The sequence below is a fragment of the Vanessa cardui genome, chromosome 2, assembly GCF_905220365.1.
Source record: "Vanessa cardui chromosome 2, ilVanCard2.1, whole genome shotgun sequence".
In the NCBI taxonomy this organism is placed as follows: domain Eukaryota; kingdom Metazoa; phylum Arthropoda; class Insecta; order Lepidoptera; family Nymphalidae; genus Vanessa; species Vanessa cardui.
Genome location: NC_061124.1, coordinates 4,212,894 through 4,235,734, shown reverse-complemented (window position 1 = coordinate 4,235,734; position 22,841 = coordinate 4,212,894). Strand labels below are relative to the sequence as shown.

Sequence of the window (22,841 nt, the reverse complement as noted above, 5' to 3'; positions counted from 1 at the left end):
TGTACATGAAAATACAATATAGTAGGTTTATAGACACTAAATTAAATGATATATATTTTAAGTCGTAAATAAATAAGGTGAAATCTGTGTGTGTTTGATTATGGACCTACACGTAACTCTATCAACCGAGTCGGACCGATATTCATTGGAGTTATTTTGAGTGACGTGGGATCGAATAGATAAAATGCAATCCGCCTCAGCTATTTTTGCCGGTCATCTTTCGATTACTGAAATTACCTGAATTATCCAAATTCCAACAAAAGTACGGAAAATACTTAAGATGAATGGCTAGTGATCCATCATTCGAATATTTTTTACAACAAATAATCGTTATTTGTATATTCATTTTAGTAAAACTAATTATATTGTCAATACATACTGATTTTCATGTATGATTTCCTTTTAAGTGAGTTAAATTATATAAAGAGGAAGGTATCATTGATACAAATTGGTATAGCCAAATAACGACAGAAGCCCAATATTTTAAGAGTTTATAATATATAAAAGGATATAATACGAACAATCTATGTTTTTTTACAGACAGGTATATGTTGCAGAATTTCATTGAACTATTCCAGCAGGTTTTCTAAGGCAGTTTTTGTGAGCCTTCCTAGCAGAAGATAAATTTTCAACCCACGATCTTTGGTTAACGTGTTCTATGTAAAGGCGACAATTAAATATTGATGAAATATAATATGGTAGTATAATAACAAGAAATTACTAATGCTAAGGCAACCGCTATTTATAAATTCCAACAAATAGTACATACAATTTATTCCTCCCAGTGGAACGACCGTTATTTGAACTGCAATAGAACGTTAACTCACACTGTTCGCTAAAATATATGACGCAACCTTATCCATGACAATATATGTTACGAAATATTTAGCATCCCAAAATATATTTTATTCAGTCACGAGAAACATTTATAAGGGTTAAAATGACGCAGTTTTTATTTACATTGAGGAATTCAAACAGTCTAAAACTAACTAAAATATCAGTAATTGCTTATGTACATTCATTTGCGTGGAATTCCGATTATCTGATCTAAAAAGGGCTGAAATTTCTTTGAGATTTAATAAGTAACTTACAATACCTATAATCTATATATAAATAAAGAGTTACTTTCGCGTTTGTGTGTTATGAAGAGCAATTGACATACCTACGCATTAAATTGTCATAGTACCATTGTGAATGTAGAATTTTATACATAAAACAATTCCACATTTCAACGAGTTGGTCACATAAATGTTTCATTAAATTTGCTTTAAAAAGCGTAACATTATAGCTGCTTTCAACATTGTTGGTATTTCTGCTTGACGTAGCGTAATTGAAACCATGTCATCAGGTGAGAAAAATGTCTCTTGCTTTCGTGAATTTTCTCTTTTGTCATTTCCGATACTGTCGTCTAGCTGTCGTCTCTGTAATTTTCCATGTGAAAATATATAAACTATATCTTGTAAGTGCTGAAACTGTGACAATAACACAATGATAAAATGTTAAACGTTGTTTAAATATTGAAAAAACGAACTCGTTTTATCCCGATAGCGCTTATATAATAAGAACTTTATGAACATTTCGTCTGTGAAGTCTAGAATCAACATAAAAGAAAAGTTCTTAACTTAGTTAAAATATAAAGAGAAAATACTACAGAAAACTCGTCTCATATATATACTATGACAATGACGGGTCTACTGTTGAATTTATATTATTACTTAGTATTCTGCCCTTGTCACCGTTATTTAGCATGTTGCATAAAAATAATAAAGTTATATGGAATTAAATATTTTTAAGTTCTGGTTGTAATATTTTTTTCTAGGATCGATATTTCTAGATATAGATCCGGAAAAGGGTGGGGGTGAACCTAAATATTCTAATAGGAATGCGGGATGACGCAAAAGGGTGCGAATTCCAAAGAAGGAAATGTAGTGACCGCCCAGTGAACCAACGTTTCTACTTATGATTTTTTCCATCTCAATTCCGTTTGTTATTAGGTATATTATATGTATTGATAGAACAAACTTTCGTAACTATAAACCGTTGTTTTCAAGTCGTTTTCAACAGTGTTTTGATGTTAATTGAAGAACGATTTGTTTTGTAATTTCATTTACAATCTTTTGCAAAGACTGTAAGTGAAAAACTATGAAACGGAAATGAATTATTTAAAAAAATATATCTATTTTTGTTCCGATTGTATCAGAGTCGCGTATGTTCGCTTGTGTGTATTTCTAACCATGCCTGACACAATCCTGTGTATGTCTATCTAGAGGGAACGCCAGTTGCGGGCCGTGTTCACTGTTCCAAGCCAGTGGTTCATCATCACTCGCGTCGAATACCCACTATTGCGCGATCGCTCCATTAAAACCCTTGTCTCATCAAACAGTTAACAGATTGTGTCAGTGATACGTAATTGAATAAATGATAAAATTAGGGTAGTTATACGAAAATAACGGTAATTTTTTTCAATAAGTGCGATAGTTTTGTCTTAGTAATTATAATCGTGAATTTTTGTAATATTTTTTGGTTATATTTGGTTTATGAAATAGATCTTTATAACAGTAACGCTCGATTTACTATATCTGTTTAGTTCTATCGTCATTGCTCATGAAGCTGTGAAGTTTAATCAAAATTCATTCAAGTGAATATGCTCTGAACCAAAATCGATTTAGAAAGTCTCGTAATTATTTACTATTATATATAATAATATTTGAAAATTCGAAGAAAGAATATTACTCCATGAAATCCTGTTTTATAAATCAAAAATTAAATTTGTATATATATATGTTATAATATATATACCTATCTAGAAAACCACAATATTAATATATATATATTTAAATATTAGAATAAATATGAAATGAATCCTCATATTGGTTCAAAATTTACATTATTTAATTTTTCATCATTCATTTATTTCTTCAAAATGTATTACAATTTATGTTTAAGGGAATTATTGATATTAAAAGTTATTAAGAATGTTAATTTTATTTATTATTATTCTTAATACTATGGAAAGCATTTCAAGTATTAAAAAGAACTTTGAAACACATTGTTAATAATTAACATTAAAATGTTCTAGCTTATATGTGTGATATATATAATTGAACAATATATTTACAGACTTATATATATCTTATATTAGGTAAACTAATGTCAAGTTATTTGCCTGACTGGTATCAGTTTTTCAGCTGGTAAAAGCTTAACTACACAATCTGTACAATAATCAGTGCCAGCATTATCCGTCCACCTTGCTCCTAGAAACCCTGTCTTTTGACAGCCCACACACATTGTCTTTATTTGGTAAACCGGTGTAGTCTCATCTAATAATCTCTGTTCCTTGGCCGCTCTGAGTAATTCCATAATTGATTTACTTCCAGACTTTGTATCAACAGATGAACCTTCTTGAGCTTCACTGCTGTCATATGGATCTTCCATTTTAACGGGTACATGAAGTTGAGGGAAAAATGTAGATTTTTTGTAAAACATTGATCTATTACGATCTTTAGATACTCGTTTTGGTGCTCGCCCCGGTATAGGTAGACCTGCTTTCGCTAGCTTTGCAAAGTACTTCTGTAATCTACTCATTACCTGGATAGGTGTACGAGTACCGAGAGCATCTGCTATTTTTTTATATCTCCTTGCTTCAATTGGTTCTTCAGGATATATTTCCAACAACTCTTCTAATCTCTTTTGCTCTTCGCATGACCATAGTTGATTAAATGTTTCAGGTTTACTATCGGTGAATGTTCGCCCTCTAACTTTTGTACTAGAGTCTATTTCTTCCCTTATTGGCTTAATATCTCTGTCATTATCAGATGATGAATCAATACCATATTTACTCCACTCAATATCAGGAATATCAGCAATAGTTTGCCGAGGGGGAAAATTTACGTTTCCGCTTTTTAAAAGCTGTATAAACGCCAATGGATCATCCAAAGCCTTTTTTTGCGCATCTGCCAAATCTTCTATATCCTTCAAAGCTTTGATTTTCTGGGCCTCTAAATGAACAATATATTTCAATAGTTCGGAATAATCTTTGTTTCCTCTAATAGCTAAATGGTCAGTTTCAAAAGCAAACTCACCATCGGTATCGGAAATTTCATAATCTTCATCCATGTCTGTAAATATAGATCATATTAAGCATATTATAATCATATTTAATGCCTTATTAACTATGAGACTAGTAAAGCGATGGAAGGTAAATATATGTCTAGTGCTAAATTAACTAGCAGTCCTAAAAAACTAAGTGTTAAACTGAAGAATAAATTAAATAGTGTTCAACAAAAAAAGTGCAAACCTGAGTTTAGAAGTACTTCATTAGAAGGATCGAGAAACCGGTAAGTGTTACCGCTTAGCTTTCAAAATATTTTAAACGCAAATATTTTCTTATAATTACATTGTTACTAATTCTAAACAGCAATAAAAATAAATATACACTAAAACATCGTTCTGTTATCTTTAAAACATGAAATGTCACTCTGACATTTCGATTATATGTCGTTCGAAAGCTTGTACAATAATATAACTATATTTGATTTGGATGTTTATTATACCTTATAAAAATAACCGATTACTTTTTTAGTTTACTAATGTTATTGGGTAGTTTTTTTATATATTTTTTTATGATTTAAAACTGATTGTGATTATGCTGCCATCTTACGGCTTTCTGTTGAAGTATTACCGCAACCCGTTACGCTAGCATTTCCGCAGCTTGCCGTTTTAAGTCTTGGCGAAGCGAGCAGAGAATATACTTTGCATAACTTTCAATAGATGGCGTTATATTATCGTAAACAAATGTAGGTATTATTATTTTTTTGTTATTATAATCAATTTATTTAAAATGATAATCCTTTTGAATTATATAGCATCATAACATGTATAATTAATAATAAAGTTATAATAAATAACAATCTAACACTACACCACAAATGATGAAATGCTTGGTCACTTGGTTCACGTTAGGTACCAAATTTGTCAATTATTTGTAAAGTAACGATTTTTTTTTTTGTTTGTATATGATTAAGGCAATAATACAAATATGTAATTCTTATGTATACACTAAATTTCTACTGAGGTGTTTTTAAGGTGTAAGAGCGTTTGTATTATTTATTTGAAATTTACAAGACGACTATACTATATTTAACCGTTATACCTAATAAGCAAATATAGTAGGAGAAAAGCTATTTAACTTCAAACAAGACCTGTCAAAAGCACAAGGCCAATTGCTAATTTACATACTTATATGAATTGTCATCACTAAATAACGTAAAGTTGGAACAATAAGTATTGGAACTTTGTAATTATTGTACTAATACCTAACCAATTTTTGTATCTACTGTTTAATGTTCGTGGTTTTAGATACTATAATTAAAAAAAATCGAGGAGTTTAAAAAATAAAAGAATGAATTCGGTTTGTTTTATATGCCACTTGTAAAGATTAGAAAGTTGTATACCTAGACATGAATTCATTTTTGTAACTGTCTCTTACTACCTATTCATAGTTGCACATTTTGGCGACATTCTTCTTATGGCGCGTTATGAAAAAATACATGGTAATCATTACGTTCATCGAAATACTCAAATTCACACATTATTTTATTTCACAATGTTGGTATATTTTATTAGATAAAAATTGATTGGGTGTGAGTAAAAACTATTTTTATTACGTATAAATCACGTGGCCGTCTGTCAAATCAATAAGGAAATTGTAATTTGCCAAGAATTCATCGATAAAAAATTTTTTTTACTGTTAGTAAATGTAATATGATTGATCAGTAATAATTAAATTGTATAATATCTCCGATCTGTAATTGGTTACACAACGCTGGGGTTTACATCTTGTTATAAATGGTAGCCTTGTCAGGATAAACAAAAGGCTTCGAAGTGTGAAGTTGGACAGATGCCAGCGTCTAAAGCCTTATTATACAAAACTTTAAACACGAAACACTCGCAGCCGTAACGAAACTTTCACATGGAGTTTTTATTATGAAATTTCCCGAAAAACAGAGTAAGTAAGTTCGAACTTTAAGTCTAATTAAATTAAATTTCCGCAGTCATTTTTGATGTAACAAGTAACGTTCGACTTTTATGAGGATTCTTAAAAATATTTTCGAACGAAAACCTAGTGGCAATAGCAACCAATCCTAATTTAATTTCAAATCTCATTCGTCCAATCACAAGGTTTGGATTTTGAGTTCTATTTTATTTTTTATCGCCGGCCTGAATTCCTGCGTGTGGTCTTTCCATTGATCACAATAGCGGTATTTATTGAAAACCATATTTTATTTTCAAACGAATACGTTTATTTTGAATACTATATTTTCCGTTAAACATTATTGGAATAATAAAAGGTCGGTTACCATTTAGCTACATTCCAAGCAATAATACTTTAATAACAACGCTTTTACATTAAACTGTTTTAAAATGATAGAGCGTGTTGTACCTATAGCTTATTCTTCTCGTGTAACACACGCTTAATAACTGGTTGTGCAACACAATTGGAGCACAGAGTCTAATTTCTTGAAACGCTATATAATTTGCTGTGGGCTAATTAGTTTCGAACAACAGTGTGAAAAATGAATGCTACGAAGTGATCTATTGTTCTTTTATAATGTGTTAGCTGTTATGTTTAATTTTTTCATTCTCACAGACCAAGTTTTTTACAATATTATTTTTAAACTTTTTTTTTTTCACCAAGTGTGGAATTCGTTTGTCCCCAGACATTAGTAAAAATTAATATGGTATTTATAAATTACCAATTTTATATGTGCTTAATTTATACGATATACCGTCGTGGATTTTTGTAGCCATATTTAAGATCAACTATCGTATCTCTCATAGTAAAGTACAAACTTAACTACATATCTACACAGATAAGTTGAGATATTTGGAAATTGTCTAAAATTTGCGTTTGATTTGAATTGATGTTATTGCCGTTACAAAGTCATAATAAATTTAAATCAAAATAGTGTTAATTAACATTTATAATACGCGTAAAAGTATATCTCGTCTAAAAATTAAGTAAATTGGTCAGACTAATAAATTTGTTATATTTTAGAAGTGTTTAAACCTGACCTACAAATCCCTGTAGATACAAAGTTATGTTATATCTGTAACAGTTTGGACAGCGTTCGTCAGAGAAGCGCCAAAACTATGTAAACTGTTTTTATGTCCAACTACGTTCAAATTATGAACTGTATTACAAAATAATATACAATATAGTATGAAAATTATATCCAACTAAAACTTGAAACTATCTTAGTACATAGAGGGAAGCGAATAGTGATTTTTTTGGGACTATTATGAGTAAGCCTTTCGGGTTTTAGCTTGTTTGATTTGTTTCAAGCCCATTACACAAATAAAACTGCTTTTATATACAATAATTTATATTATTAACCTTCATCTATATACTGTTTTATGTTATGAATGTACGAATAGATAAACTATTTCTGTCTCGCATCCATCGATGAACTGAGAAATAAGCAATATATATTGAAATAAGCAATAACAGAATCAAATGACACATCTGAGCAGATAATACGGACACCCTGTTATATTCCTGATTTACATATATACTGCAATCGCACAAACATCAAAAGAGACCAGATGACTATGGATTCAAGTCCACTGGGTTAAAAGCGATAAAAGCCATGACATGCTTTATTATACATACATCTATTTTTAAAATGACAATTATAAAACAATAGCAGAGAAACTAAGCGCAGCAGTGTGATTCTGTATGATGATATATTTCGTTTGTGGAATATTGACAAGCGACTCAGGGTGATTCGCGTATCCGATAATTTTATAATTATTGTCGTCAGTGTCGTATATTAAAGTCTGACATGTCACGCTCGTGATTGATGGTGAGTTTCGAATTTCTTGTTACAGAATAACCTTCAACAGGATCGTGATAAATAACAGAAGGTATTGCAACATTGACGATGATAATTATAATCTTAAACGCGTAGGCACCTCAAAATGGAAAGATGAAGGAAACGAACTGAGGAATAACAGATAGCACTGAAGCTTTTAAAAATGATTATACGATGGCAATCTTAATATGTTTTACAAGTCATTGTATTCAATAAGAATATTGTAAGAGTAATTCAGCCACGTTCTTCCATACATCTGTTTTTTAAGTATATTTCGAAGATAAGGTTTATTAGTTGACTCAATTTACTTGGTACTCGTAACTTGTTCACTTTTGTCATTCTATATTTAAACGTTCAGTTCAATGTGTTTAAAAGCATAACACAAATATTTACAATATGTGCGATTTATAATCTTTATAGTTCTTGAGTAGGGAAACCTAACTTTGAAAGCGTGACAGTGGATGACCAGCATTACAAACCAGGGAAAATCTTTCATTTATTTTAGCGATTTATACGATAACATAGAAACTTGATGTTAAATATTATGTACAAACTGTTGTCGTATTTGTTATTTACTTACTTCGAACATGCAGAACATGCTAATACATTATTTATAATGATATGATATTCCTTACAAACGAATGAAATGAGAGCTATTTATTACTAGAATTATAGATAATTAGCAAGTAATTTTATCCTTCTTCTATTTATTATATTTTATAATACAGACGCTTTGAAGCTGATTTTCACAATATGGAATTTTTCACTACAATGCATTCAATAAGTCGTATATATCAGAAATTCAAGTTAAATTTTATTGGTTTTGATCCTCAGGAATCTGATTCGTTTAAAATTCGATATTTGAATATATTACTTTTTCATATCCAATCGTAGAACTTTGTTATATCAAGAAATTGATGTTAATAAAATAGTCTGTAGCTCGGATTGTTGATATTAAACATAAAACGAATAACTTATTTTCATGTTTTATTCGTAATGGTCTTATAATTTGAGAATAATAATTACCAATTATCTTAAAAGAAAAAAAATCCCTCAGGATACTGACTAGGTAGGTCTTTGTGTAAGCTATTCTGTGTAGGTACCAGTCACTCAAGTCAGATTTTTGTGATCGGGTTTGAATGGTCAGTGAATATAACTTACTACAGGAACAAGGGGTATAGCATCTCAAATTATAATTTCGTAAGGCATATTGGCTTATCCAACTACGAATAACATAAAAAAAAACAAGTTAATGTGTCAAATAACACATTATTAAAACACTTGAAATGTAAAAAAGAAGATTAAGAACATAATAATATATTTAACTTTATGTGTGTGTCTAGTATACAGTATGTTATATATAATAAAATATCATCTGTAAGTCCTCTATGAATCGAGGCGAGTGAGACTGGATGGACCTAGTTCAGCTACTCGGTGCGACTTAGCTTTATTAAGTCCACTTAGACGCTTGCGTGAGTAGCGTACTTGTATTAAGACCTCGTACAGATAGCTCTGCAAAATAACCACGACAATTTAAGCGTTTTACGATATCCGTATAAAATATATTATCTTAAGAAGACAACTTAGGCATATGTATTGGATTATAGTACTAAATTGCTCGCACATAGTAGCAAAGCCTATATTTAATATAATTTTTCTCGGTGTTAGGGCTTTACACAAATCTAGTATAACCTGCTCCTAATTCCCAATGCTTAGGATTGTTGTGCTCTGTATGAGGGATGAGTAAGCCAGTGTAACTATAGGCAAGATGTAAATCACATCACAGTTAACAGGCCATTGGCGTTTAAGAAGAAATTGTAGAAGCGTTAAAATTTCTATGGGTAGTGGTGACCACTTGTCAGCAGGTGGCCATTTGCCAGTCCGCCGTCTTATACTTTAAATATAAAAATAAAAATTCTTGAGAAAACAACGAAAATTGTTCTAATGGTTCCACAACTAATAAACTATTTTCATAACTAAGACATAGTATGACAACGCAGAAAAAAAGGTTACAATTTTTTTGATGGTTTCGTGTAAGTTACTTCGAAATTAATAATAATAATAGTGTTTATTAGTTAATACAAATTATATTTCATATATATAAATAAATATGATATGTAAAACGACTAAGCCGAAATTGGACCACTCATCCACCCGCATAATGTACGGCTTCAATCCTCGAATTAATTCCGCAATAATGCAATGAACTCGATCGTATGTATTGCGTTAGATGGATATCAGTTAACTGCTTCACATGAAGTCCACTTAATTGACTTTAGAGATGTACCTAGGCGTCTATTTATTAAATTATAAATAAGGGGGAATAGCTCTAGTGACTAACTGTCTTATCCATATAATATTTAATATGTTATCATCTCGTAAATCAATCGTATAAACAGAAATATCTGAATGCGAATAATTCTTCTGAAAATCAATTTTCGAAATTGTTTTTGAAATATAACATAACTTTTAGTTATAAAAATACGTAGTACTTAATTTATATTGTTATTCCAAGTAGAGCTTTTTCTTATTAACACATAAGTGGGATGTTCAATTTCGCCCAAATTCCATGGTGAAATCGACGACTGACCTGTTTTGGATGAACGAGCGTAATCGTGTTCATCAATTTCACGAAATAAAAAACAGTGTTTTAGGAAAAAAAGAGTTGCTAAAATCAAGGGTTAAATAAATGTATTGGGAGTAAAAAAAATCTCCTAACATCAATGAAACATTACATTCAGACAAAAGTGGAACTAACACAAGCTTCAATACTTTACAATATCTTCGAAGATGAGCAACATCATTCATTACATCATTCGCAGATGGTTTTTTGTTGTAAAAGTAAAGGAACAGACTGTAAAAAACACACAGGCGGGCTAAGGCCTTCTCCTTTGACGATAAGTGGAGGTTAGGGATGTAGGTACACATGTCGCAGAATTTCTTTGAAGTAAACACATGCCGGTTTCCATCGGATGTTTTCGTTTACCACCGACCACGGTATTAATTACATAAAATTCAAATGAAGTGCTTGGTAATTCAGTGTACTTGCCTAGGTTTAAATGCGCAATTTACTGTTAAAATGCTCGACTTTTACACACTGGCCTATCTCGGTTTACAAATACATAATACAAAATATCATAAGTAGTTGGAATATCAATTCAAATTAACATTGATTAAAATTAGAATTCCATTAAATTTAAATAAAATTGAAAAATAAAGCTGTACGCGTACCGATTCTCCCCCTGAATCTGTGACGATGCGCTGTTTGGGTACGAGCCAATCTGACAGGCGAATGGGTTGAGGTTGTAACGCTTAAATTTCACTACGTATGAATCTAGTTTTCATGTATACGTAATAGGTATACCACGAAACGTTGCGCTTTCAAAGTAATTATTTATTGTCTTTTACTATTTTAACAAGCCGCTTTCGCTCGTCGTCAATTTAATAGTTTGCCTTTGAACATTTAAAACGTGTGTGTGAAGTTTACTTAAGTGTTTTAAATAGATAATAATATTTGCATGTAATATTATTCAAAAGTATCTTTTTAGTGCACAAGCAAGGTTAAGTGCAATATTAAATTTATAAAAACTCATTATGAAAAAATCCCCAAATTTATTTATTCAAGTAAGCGCGTGCCAAGTCAAATTTTAAGGTAACACCGGTTTCGCATTGTAAGCTCGAACAGTAAGAAAAACCGCTGAATTAATTAGATTAGATATAAATTCCATGTATACATATACGCGCGATATACATTATATATCTATAGATTAACATCGTTTATGAAATTTACTAACACTAACTGTCTTATAATTTAGGTATAATTATAATCTGATTGGAGGTGTGTAGTAATCAAATTTAATGGGAAATCTCTAACGACACGATTGTACACAACGACAAGAAAATGTAATTCTCGGTAAACAGCCAGGTGCTCATAGTTTCACTTCGACGAAGTGTTAAATACCGCCGGTGTGGAACGGCCTTTGCACAAGACTTGTCATTAATTCAATATAACGGCGCAATATTTCTGCTTATCACTTTTAAAAAAACATTCCTTAAAACATGAAAATTATTGAATATTTTGAACTGAAATGTAATATTCTTTAAACATTTTAAATTATTATTAAAAATTATATCATAATACTTTGAGTAGGTACATAGCTATTATATGAAAAAAAAAATATAATATCAAAGTATTACTATTTAATCTGTAAAATAAAAATATTCTTGTTTCATAAAGTATTCCATCGTACAGTTTAACATATTGGTTGACGTTTATACATAAGCTTCTTTAAGTCTTAGCAAGTCATTCTATTGCATAAAAGCTTCTTTTAAAAACGGGCCGATCTAACGTAAAAAATATTATTCAGATGTTACTGATATTATTTCTAATAAACAATTTATTTTTTATATACTTGTGCAAACTTGCAGATATTTCACCTGATAATAAGTGATCATAGACACCGACAATTTACATGGCGTTGTAATGGTTTTGAAGTAACCTGTGTATACTATGTTTAAGAGTCCACATATCATATTGCCTATATTTATAAGAAAACCTCATTGAAAGATCAATTTACTGTACGTGCGCGGAAAGAATGATCGTGACGCACGAACACTAGGGTGTAAAGCGTCCATATGGCGAGCTTAAAATTCACTGCAGCGTCAAAGGATAGAATCCGCCATTCTATCCTTTGTATATGACGATGGCATAATTCAAGAATGCAACAGATAGTAGAACACACAGACAGCCAACGTCTCTACGGAGTCTTAAATAATCTAAGCCTATTTTTAATAGGTCCTCAATAATTCGAATTGCTCGACGTTGGACGGAAAAAAGCAAGAAAGAAAGTTGATATTAAGGAGCGCCAGCAACAATATTTGAAGAGTTGGTACTCCATAGGACTTCACCGTACAACTCTCCAAATCAATAATAAATATATTGATTATACTATAATATTAACAACAAGCTGTACCAATCAAATAATCTTAATAATAGAATATTATATATTTTATATTCATCCACGATACTTATACAAGTTGCTCAAAAACTAACGAGAGAGGAGCTGCTGGCAGGAAAAAATTACATCATCCTAAGTAAGGAATTCTTGTAGCATAAATGCTAATATCTGGAAAAGGACAAGTTGAAATAGACATAGTCTGGAGTTGGTCTAGCAGCAATTGTACTGTTATTGTTTAGATACACACTACTCGTGTGTAGTGTGATTACAAGCAGGAGCTTTTAGTCTCAATAAGTCTTATACGAAAAATGTAACCGTAAATGAAATAAATCTATTCCTCTTCGAAATATTCATTTATGATCCACTAGAAGTCGCTCGCGACTTCGCTGGTACTGGTTTTCAAATGTTAGACAAAAAAGAAGTCCATTTCCTTTCTTGGAATTCAAGTTTGCTTAATACTAAATTTCATCAAATTCGGTTCAGCGGTTTGGTCGTGAAAGAGAGACAGACAGTCAGACAGAGTTACTTTCACATTTATAATTTCAACAATATAGAATATAGATGAAATATTTTTAAATAATGTTTTTTTAAAATTAAATGAATTCGAAAATTCATTTCATTCATCAATTCATTCATTCGTTCATTTCATTTAAGCCCGGTAGAGTAATAGCTGAAGATATTTTTAATATCTCCTTGCCAACACTCATGCATTATACATATATTTGAAATAAAACTGTCACCGCGCCATTTAATATCCTCTCTGTATATAAATCAGAATTATTATCAATTAGAATTTAATGTTGTTGTCTTCGGCGTTAATTCTGTGTATTTAATGCTGACTCTTCACTAAAGCTGTGTGTTGATACAAAGATACTGCGTAAACATTATTTAAGTACTCATATTTAAACATAAACAGCTGTATTAATTTTATTTGAGGTCTTATTAATTAAATAATGGTGATTCCTTCGTTTGGATTTTAAAATCAATGATGATAGAAGAAGTGGCAATATTTTTAATTTTTTTTTGAGCAACAAGGTTATTAAATATGGTCGTTTGTAATATTAAAACGAGATTGCGCAGTGGTTAGGTCGCGTGCATCTTAACCGATGATTGCGGGTTTAAGCCCAGGCAAGCACCACTAAATATTCATTTATTTATTTATTTATTTATTTAAGATCCACCAGTGATAATTAAATTAATACAATATTGGGTAAAAAGAATTACAGTGTAGCTTAGTTCTAAATGCATTATCCTTTAAGGCAGATACAGCATGCAAATATTAGGAAGTTTATAAAACATTTATTACATTATATTAAAAATGTGTTAACTTATTGGTAAAAAAATATTAAAATCTCTATATATAAAAATTAGGTTGCAGGTGGTTCAAAAACTTATAACGAAATGTTTTGAGTGAGTCCCTAAGGGTCCAAATGTTTACAACTATCATTTACAATTTTAGACATCATGGAAATTGGTGAGTTACTGCCCAAAACATATCGAGAGGGAACATTAAATTTTATCTTACATACTAAATCTGGATTATCATAGATATTGTTAAGGCTTTTATATAAACATCAAATCCAACAAATCTCTTCTTTGGCTCAAGCTATTTATCTTAAAAAATGCTAGCCTTTCATTATACGAAGAGAGTTCTTTAGCCTTTCTTTGAGAGAACGCCAGATGGTAGAGAAAACGCCTTTGTATCCTCTCTATTCTTAGGCAGTGTGTTGCATAATGTGGCCTCCAAATGACACTACCATACTCTAGTATACTTCTTACTAAGCTATTATATAGAATTATTTTGGTATGTACATTTCAGAATATTTTGCTGTTCCTCAGGACAAAACCCAACATCTTTGAGGCTTTGGTGACTATATTATCTATATGTGAAATAAATGTAAGCTTCTCATCGAAAATCACACCAAGATCCCTGATAGTATTAAGGCGTTTTAGAGGGACATTAGCAATGACGTATGGGTAATAACTGGTGTTAACTTCAAGATTATTCCGAGTGAACGATATACAAGAACATTTTTCTGTGTTGAGTACCATTCCGTTCACCTTACACCAATGATACAATCGATTTAGATCCTCCTGTAAGCGACTAGCATCTTCAAAATTTTCAATAACCTTTAGGAGTTTAAGGTCATCCGCGAACATGAAAGGTGTTGAGTGATGAAAACTTTTTGGTAGGTCGTTGATAAAAATATTAAAAAGTAAAGGACCTAGGTGTCAGCCTTGAGGGACTCCAGATGATATGTTGAATTTTATAGATTCATATCCATTTGCAACTACATAGAAACACCTATCATAGATATATGATTTTAACCAGTCCAATATAGATCCAGTCATGCCAAATACTGATAATTTTGTAAGGAGAACTGAAATGGGAACCAGGTCAAATGCCTTGCTAAAATCTGTATAGACGATTTTTCGTTTGTCAACAGACTCGATTAGTATTTCAGTATAGTTAACTAAATTCGTGTTAGTAGATCTCCCAGATATAAAACCGTGTTGATGCTGACTAATACCACCTTTAAACTGGGCATACATTTACGGATAAACTAAAGACTCAAATACTTTGGCGAACACAGAAAGAATAGATATAGGCCTGTAGTTCTCTAATTTTTCGTTATTACCACTTTTAAAAATGGGAACCACTTTTGCCACCTTCCACTTAGTTGGAAATGCTCCCAAACTTAGTGATACATTATAAATTATTCTTAGAGGTTTAGCAAGAGATTATGCGCAGTTAATTAAATAAATTGGTGGTATATCGTCCGGTCCTGCACCTTTATGCGGATCTAGGTTCTGTAATTTCTTCAATATTTCGTGTTCATTTAGTTGAATACCTGATAAGACACAGCTTTTGTTAGCGTGATCAAACATATAAGCTAGGATATCATTGACGTTGTATTGGGTAGCTGTATTACTATTGTAAATTTTAGAAAAATGTGAACCGAAGTTATTGCAAATGTTACTGGCACCTGAAATTTCGACATTATTTCTCGTCATAGTAGATGGAAATTTGAGGTCGTAAATGTCCAAAAATATTTAGAATTAGTTTTGATGTTATCTTCTGAGCGTTTTATATAAGAGTTGTAACATTCTAATGATAATTTCTCACATCTCTTTTTTAGAATTATGAAGGAAATCTCGTCCATAGGATTTTTATATTTTTTGTATCTTGTTCTTAGTTTTTCTTTTTCTTTAATTCTTTTAATAAGAGTTTTGTTGAACCATGGAGGATATTTAGTTTTATTTCTGTGTGTCTTTTTGGGTACGTATTGTTCTATTGAAGACTGTATGACAGAATAAAATATTTTTACCATTTTATCGACGTCATTGTACACTGAAAGTTTTTCTGCCCAGTTTACATGATTGAGGACTGAGTTTGACTCTAATAATTTTGCTGTATTGTTATCCTTGTTGACGATAATATCTAAAGGTGGATGAAAAGGGTCTATTCGACTCAATACATTTGATGATGAGCTAACCGTAACTTTAAAATTATCACTATTAAAGAAAACGAGATCTAAGATTTTGTTTTGTTGATTTTTTATGTGATTCATTTGACAAAAAGAGTTCATTTGAGAAAAGTCTACAAGAGATTGAGCCAAAGAAGGTAAATTGCACTTGTTACTAGCTCTGACTACCAAATCCCAGTTTATGCAGCTTAAATTAAAATCTCCAATGATAAGCGTATTGTAATGTGTAAATTCTGAAACACGATTAACATTGTCTATAAATCTGTTCAATACGGATTTATTGACTGGTGGAGGGATATAGGCAGCACACAAATCTATTTTATTATTTTTGTGTACGTCTATTGTGATCCATAAATCCTCACAGGAACTCTTCCAGGATTCCATTCGCCGAGAGTTAAGTTTAGTACTTACAGCTACCAATACTCCCCCACCATGTTTTTTGCTCAAATTGAGTCGGTCTCTATCTCTTCTGTAAACATTATAGTTATCGCTAAATAGTTCCGCGCTTAAAATGCTACAACATAGCCAAGTTTCAGTCAATACAATAAGATGATAATTATTACAGCACACTTTTCTATGGAAATCAAGTGTTTTTGTACGAAGATCTTTAACATTTTGGTAATATACATTTAATGCCAACATTTTTGCAATGAATCAACGTATTTACATGCAACATAACTTAGGTCTAGGTTAATTTGTTGAGACATTCCACACTATTAATTCATTTGTAGTCGGAGATGTCCGTTTTTCTCATAAATATGCGCCCGTTACGAACCCAAATGTGTTTGTAGTTTAATTCTTTAGCTTTTTGACGAGCGGCAGCGTGAAGAGATTTATTCGATGCGGATAGATGTTCATATACAAATATGGGAGCCTTGTTACCTGCGATGCCAAGATGGGATGTATTTAGTTTGTTGGAGGGATTATTTTTGTTGAATTTTATAACTGCCGCTAATAGTTGGTCGCTATTATCGGTAGTTTTGGATTCATTTTAGCGATACGTGTGCAGTGAACTATTTCATTATCTTTAATATTGAATCCTACAGATTTTGAGAGTTGTTTTATAACATTGATAATATTTTCGTTCTTTGACTCGGGGACACATTGTATTTCAACATTATTAGCTCGTGCATGTTGTTCCATTAAGTTTACTTTATTTTGTAGGTTAGTCACTGTACATTGAAGGGTTTGATTTTCTTGCTTTAATTTATTAACTAATTCCAAATGAGTATCAAGTTGTTTTTCAACCGACTTCCAAAAGGAGGAGGTTATCAATTCGTCTGTATTTTTTTTTTTTTTTTTTTTTATGTTTGTTACCTCATAACTTTTCACTGGGTGGTTTTTGGAGTCGGTGTCAGCCAATAAAACCCTGCAGTATATCTATCAAAAAACAATACGAGAATACTTTAACAAATATGTTTTTTACAAATTACCTTTTACACAATAATATACTGGATCAATCAAGGGGCTCGTATCGCTTCTTTCTTTTGATTGTTGGGCAAGGGCACCGTGGCTGACACCGGCTCCAAATATACCAATAACTATAACTACATGATATAATCGTTAATCGACTTTTAAGTAGTCTAATATTTTTCATTTCATTTAACTTAGGAAGACTCTAAAAAATATGTTGAATACGCAATTATTTTTATTACTTTTTCGTGCATATTCATTTGTTTTAAAATAGTGTTTTGTTTGAAGTCGGTTTTTCTTTTTGTTAAAATTTTATTTATTCATATCATCGTACTGGTTGCTAATAAAAGAAACTGATGCTTGAAGTTCTTCAAATTTATTTTCTAAGTTTTAAAAATGAGTACTTATGGAATCTTTTATTGTTTTGTTAATGTCTAACATAAGGTTTGACATTTGTTTATTAATTGCTTCATTGATGACATTTTGTATCAGTTCTTGTGAGGGTCCCTCACTTGCTATAGGTGACGTTGGAGAACTAAGCGCTTGTCTTTTTGATGATCTTTTGGTCACATTTGAATCGGTAATTTTATAACTTGTACGATTTATTGATGGTTTAACTGGAGTTTCATCATTATTAGTTCCTTTTAGTTTTGGTCTGCTGCATTTGGGACAATTCCAATCTGTGTACACTTTCGTACAAGAATCAATTTCCAAGCAACCAAAGTGGTACTTTTTTTTACATTCTATACATTGCATATGTTTGTCGTCCTTGTCTTTATTTACATTGCAGCATCCCCACGATGTCTGTTTCTCTGCCATTATAATATTAAATGTTATAATAATGCGAAGAAAAATACAATGTTGTTTAAAATGTAAAATATTCCTGTTTTTACTGAGGATTGAACTCGGGTATTATCGTATGCGTATACCAATTTTATGCCACTGGTCCAATCTACAGTTGATCTTACTTGCGAAAAAGCGCTGTTTATTTGACTAATTTATATTTGATAATATATAAAAGTGGGTATATGGTAGACACCAACAATTTGATACACCGTCACTGTCTTAACATTGATAAGAATTCACGTTTAAATTTCTATTTTCATCATTGTTTTACACTTTCACTATGAATTTTATCACAAATTTAACTGAATGTCAATAGTAAACACCATGTATCACAATTGTTTATTATAATTTTTACTTTTACTATTGTTTTGCGAATTAAAATGTTACAAGTGAAAGGAACACGTCTACCTCCTCCGAGATCGAAGTTTATAATTCATGCACTTAATTTGAGTTTATAATTCATCTCGTTCTCCGCGGTTAAGGGAAACATCGTGAGGAAACCTGCATGTGTCTAATTTCATAGAAATTCGGCCACATGTGTATTCCACCAACCCGCATTGGAACAGCGTGATGGAATATGTTCCAAATCATCTACTCGAATGGATAGAGGAGGCCTTGTCCCATCAGTGGGCAATTTACTGGCTGTTTTTGTTTGTTGTTGTAAACTAACTTACCTTAGCCTTCAAAATAATCGCTATACAAATATATATTACTAATATTAATTATAAAAACGGAAAAATGGATGGACGGATACTTGTTACTTAAGCAAGCCAGAACGAATGAAAAGGTTTGAATGAATTTGAATAGTCAGGAATAGCACATAGGTTAATGTTATATCTGATTTACCCGCAAAATCCTCCTTCTTCCCCACAAAAGCAAGTTTAGCTACAGGCGTATCCAATTGTAAAATAAATTCATGTGAAAATTAAATTCGTCTAATAGACTTATAATATAAAATGCAATCTTTTGATGACGGCCATTTATGTTAGGCAAAAAAAGTAATTTAATCTGGACCTTCGTGGTTTGTTCTTGTATAGCTTTATATCTTTTGGTGCAAATATACAAAGGGTACTGTGGTTTCATTGTGGTCACGTATACTTATCGCGTTGTTGTTGTCTTAAAGAATATTGTTTTTGAAATAATATTTTATGAAATTATGTCATAAAGGAATATAAATAATACTTACAATATAATATTTTGACTATCCATTATCCGGGTAGCTAGTCATTTATAAATATCGCTTATATTTATAATGAGCTACCCGCCACGTCTTCGCACGATTGCAATGCTGATTACTAAATTTACTGCAAAATATCTTACAATGTTCACAGTTTTTTAGTCATACTGTGCAATCATCATCATCATCATCAGCCCGTACCCGTCCACTGCTGGGCATAGGCCTCTCCAAGTGCACGCCACTGTGGTTTTTCTCCGGCTCTTCGCATCCAGCTCCTGCCTGCCGCCTTGCGTAAATCGTCACTCCACCGTGCCTGAGGACGTCCAACACTACGTTTGCCGAGACGCGGTCTCCACTTTATGTCAATATATGTCATAAATTGTGCATGTAATATAAATATGAACTTATATCTCGGATCATTCTATCTATTAAAAAAACCGCTTCACAATCCGTTGTATAATTTTAAAGATCTAAGCATATATAGGGACAGACAGCCGTAAGAAACTTTGTTTTATACTATGTAATGATATTGATAGTAATTATAAACGGAAACAAATCTGTCTGCTATAATCTTCCGTGTGTGAAAAACATACAAACGCCCACTTGAGATCGTTTTCGCTTGTTTTCGTGAGACAGAATCATGAAATTATCAAAAACAGTGCGTTTTGTAGGTTATATTAAATATTAATTATCTGTACCAAATCTTTCGTTAGTTCTTTTTCCATTTTATTTGGGAAATCGGGTCATGAAATGAGCTTTATGATAACTAAGCAGCATCACAAGGACTAGTCCCTGAATTACTAGTAATTCAATGGGAATTACATGCTACTCTTTACACCATCCATCAATACGGCTTTAACTATGATGCCTACGATGTCAAAGTAAATGACCCTTATGGCTGTAATATTATACTGGAATCAAATTCAAATGTAAAGTTTTGTTGTCAGCAAAATTTTAACTAATGGATGGGTTTATGTATAAATAATAATTATTAGTACCAAGTCCTTAGTGTTATTAGTTATTTTTACAATATGTACTTGATTATGACTACACTGTCCCCAGCAAGAAAGGCGATGAGATTTAGACAAAGACAGTTTTAAAGACATTTTCCTATTTATTAATATGATACAATTACACTTTTCGCAAATGAGGAAAAAGTTTCTTTTAAAGAGTAAGTAGTCTGAAGTCTATTTCAAATGTTGTTCTAGTGCGAATTGGTAAAAACAAATGACAACAACAAACAAATTTTAACAATATTATTCTACAAGAGCATGAGATGAATCATAAACATAAATGTTTGTGAATCGAAATCGTGATCATTTTGTATCTTACACGATTGTTCTCTGCGCTGAACCATTTGAGCTCTATGAACTATGCCTGATAAAATGTAATATTTGTTTACAATTTGTTTTGTTTTCCCTATAAACATGTCTTTATTCTGTGTTTTCTGTTCATTTTATTCAATACTTACACATATCAGAACAGTAAATAAAATTTGGTGTAATATAAAACGAAATATTTTTTAGGCATTCAAGTTATCGCATGAAAACGTTCGTGCAAGGTTTTGGCACAAACAGTGCCCATAAAGCGGGCATCGACTTGACCTACGGCTCTACATTCATAGAAGTTTTTATTGAATCTTTTTTGTATCCACATACTTTTAGTACTATGACCGAATCAACGACCGTCTGCGTAATATTCTCTGCATTGAATATTATGTTGTTTTGTGCTGCAGTTTAAAAACTGATTTTAATGTGGAGCGATACGAAAAGGTATTTTTTTCTTGAAAATTTCAATATTGTTGTTTTTAAATACCTAATTATAAAAAGTAACACGGGCAGTTAACTCATATAACGCTGTCTCAGATTTATGTCAATTAGTGGCTTGAACGCTAGACGCATAATTCCTGTAATTATGTTAATTGAAATATTTATTCAAAAACTGTTTTATATGAATTTAAATATCAATATTAACATAATATAGTATACAGGAAAATTGTAAAAAAACTGACACATTTTTTTTCAAATAGTTTTGAATTCATGTAAAAATTAATAAATACTTTACCTACCGTTTCGCGTGTAACTTTGTCTGGGTAGGTTCCAACTTTTTATTACACAGGTATTACACTGTTAAGCAGAAATACTTATTACTATTACGTATTGTCGTGTTTCTGTTTGAAGGGCGAGTAAGCCGTTGTAACAATAGGCACAAGGGACAACATATCTTATTTCAGAATGTTAGTAGCGCTTTGGCGATGTAAGGAATTATTCATATTTCAGACCACCACGCCCACTTACTACCACGTAACCTATTTACTTCAAAATATTAATAGTCATGAAATGCATAATTATTAAAAAAAATGACAGAACTTATTGGAGATAATATTGGTATTATATAGCCGTGACACTGTTTGCTAGCATCGTATAAAAGTTTCACGCGGTACGATTAATTTGTTTTAACTTCTTATTACTCTAACAAAACCAATTTTTCCCTTTTATTGTACGACATAAATTGATGATTAGAGATAACTCTTGAAGCTGAAAATAGCTCCAAGCGACGAATGAAGTGTCACGTATTTCATTTACGAACCAGTTCCCTTTGAATCACAACAAACACAAATTAATAACAAAAAAAAATGTAGGGAAAAATACCATGCCTATTTTTGAAAATGTAAAATGTACAAACGCGGCAACTAATTCCATACGGTGTATTCCTCTCTAGTTTTTTTTTTATTTTACCCACGGTACGACAAAATTGGCATAAGTCAAATTCAAATAAAAATAATAAATGTAGAACATCTTGTTAATTTAATGCTGGTATTATGTGTATAGGTATGTCTACAATCTCGAAAGGGATTTTTCCAATAAAACTTATTTTATCCGCGTCACATTAAGATGACATCACGTAAAGTGGACTAAAACAAAATCACAAAATGTTGTCCATAAAATAAAAATAATTGTTGGGTTTAAGAATTCTCTATGTATTCCTTAACCCTAAAATCAATTGTCATGAATCTATTACTGAGTTGTTTTGAGTACGCCCACGAATATTCCTATACAAAAAGGGTAATATTTTAAATCCTATT

General features: G+C 31.4%; 2 protein-coding genes across 3 annotated transcripts in view; one reads left to right on the top strand and one right to left on the bottom strand.

Moving 5' to 3' along the window:
• The window catches only part of LOC124536436 (GTPase-activating Rap/Ran-GAP domain-like protein 3), a 228,422-nt gene that overhangs the window by 111,632 nt on the left and 93,949 nt on the right, over positions 1–22,841 (top strand). The gene's annotated exons all lie outside the window — the stretch shown is intronic.
• LOC124536458 (ZZ-type zinc finger-containing protein 3) lies at positions 3,070–4,462 on the bottom strand. The gene is made up of 2 exons (XM_047113007.1): positions 4,298–4,462; positions 3,070–4,118 (listed from the first exon to the last, which is right to left on the bottom strand). Exon 2 carries the CDS (start codon positions 4,114–4,116, stop codon positions 3,154–3,156), a length of 963 nt encoding a protein of 320 aa, XP_046968963.1. The 5' UTR covers positions 4,117–4,118; positions 4,298–4,462; the 3' UTR covers positions 3,070–3,153.

Coding starts and splice junctions, on each gene's coding strand:
- LOC124536458 (XM_047113007.1), bottom strand. CDS start 4,116: ATGGATGAAGATTATGAAATTTCCGATACCGATGGTGAGTTTGCTTTT.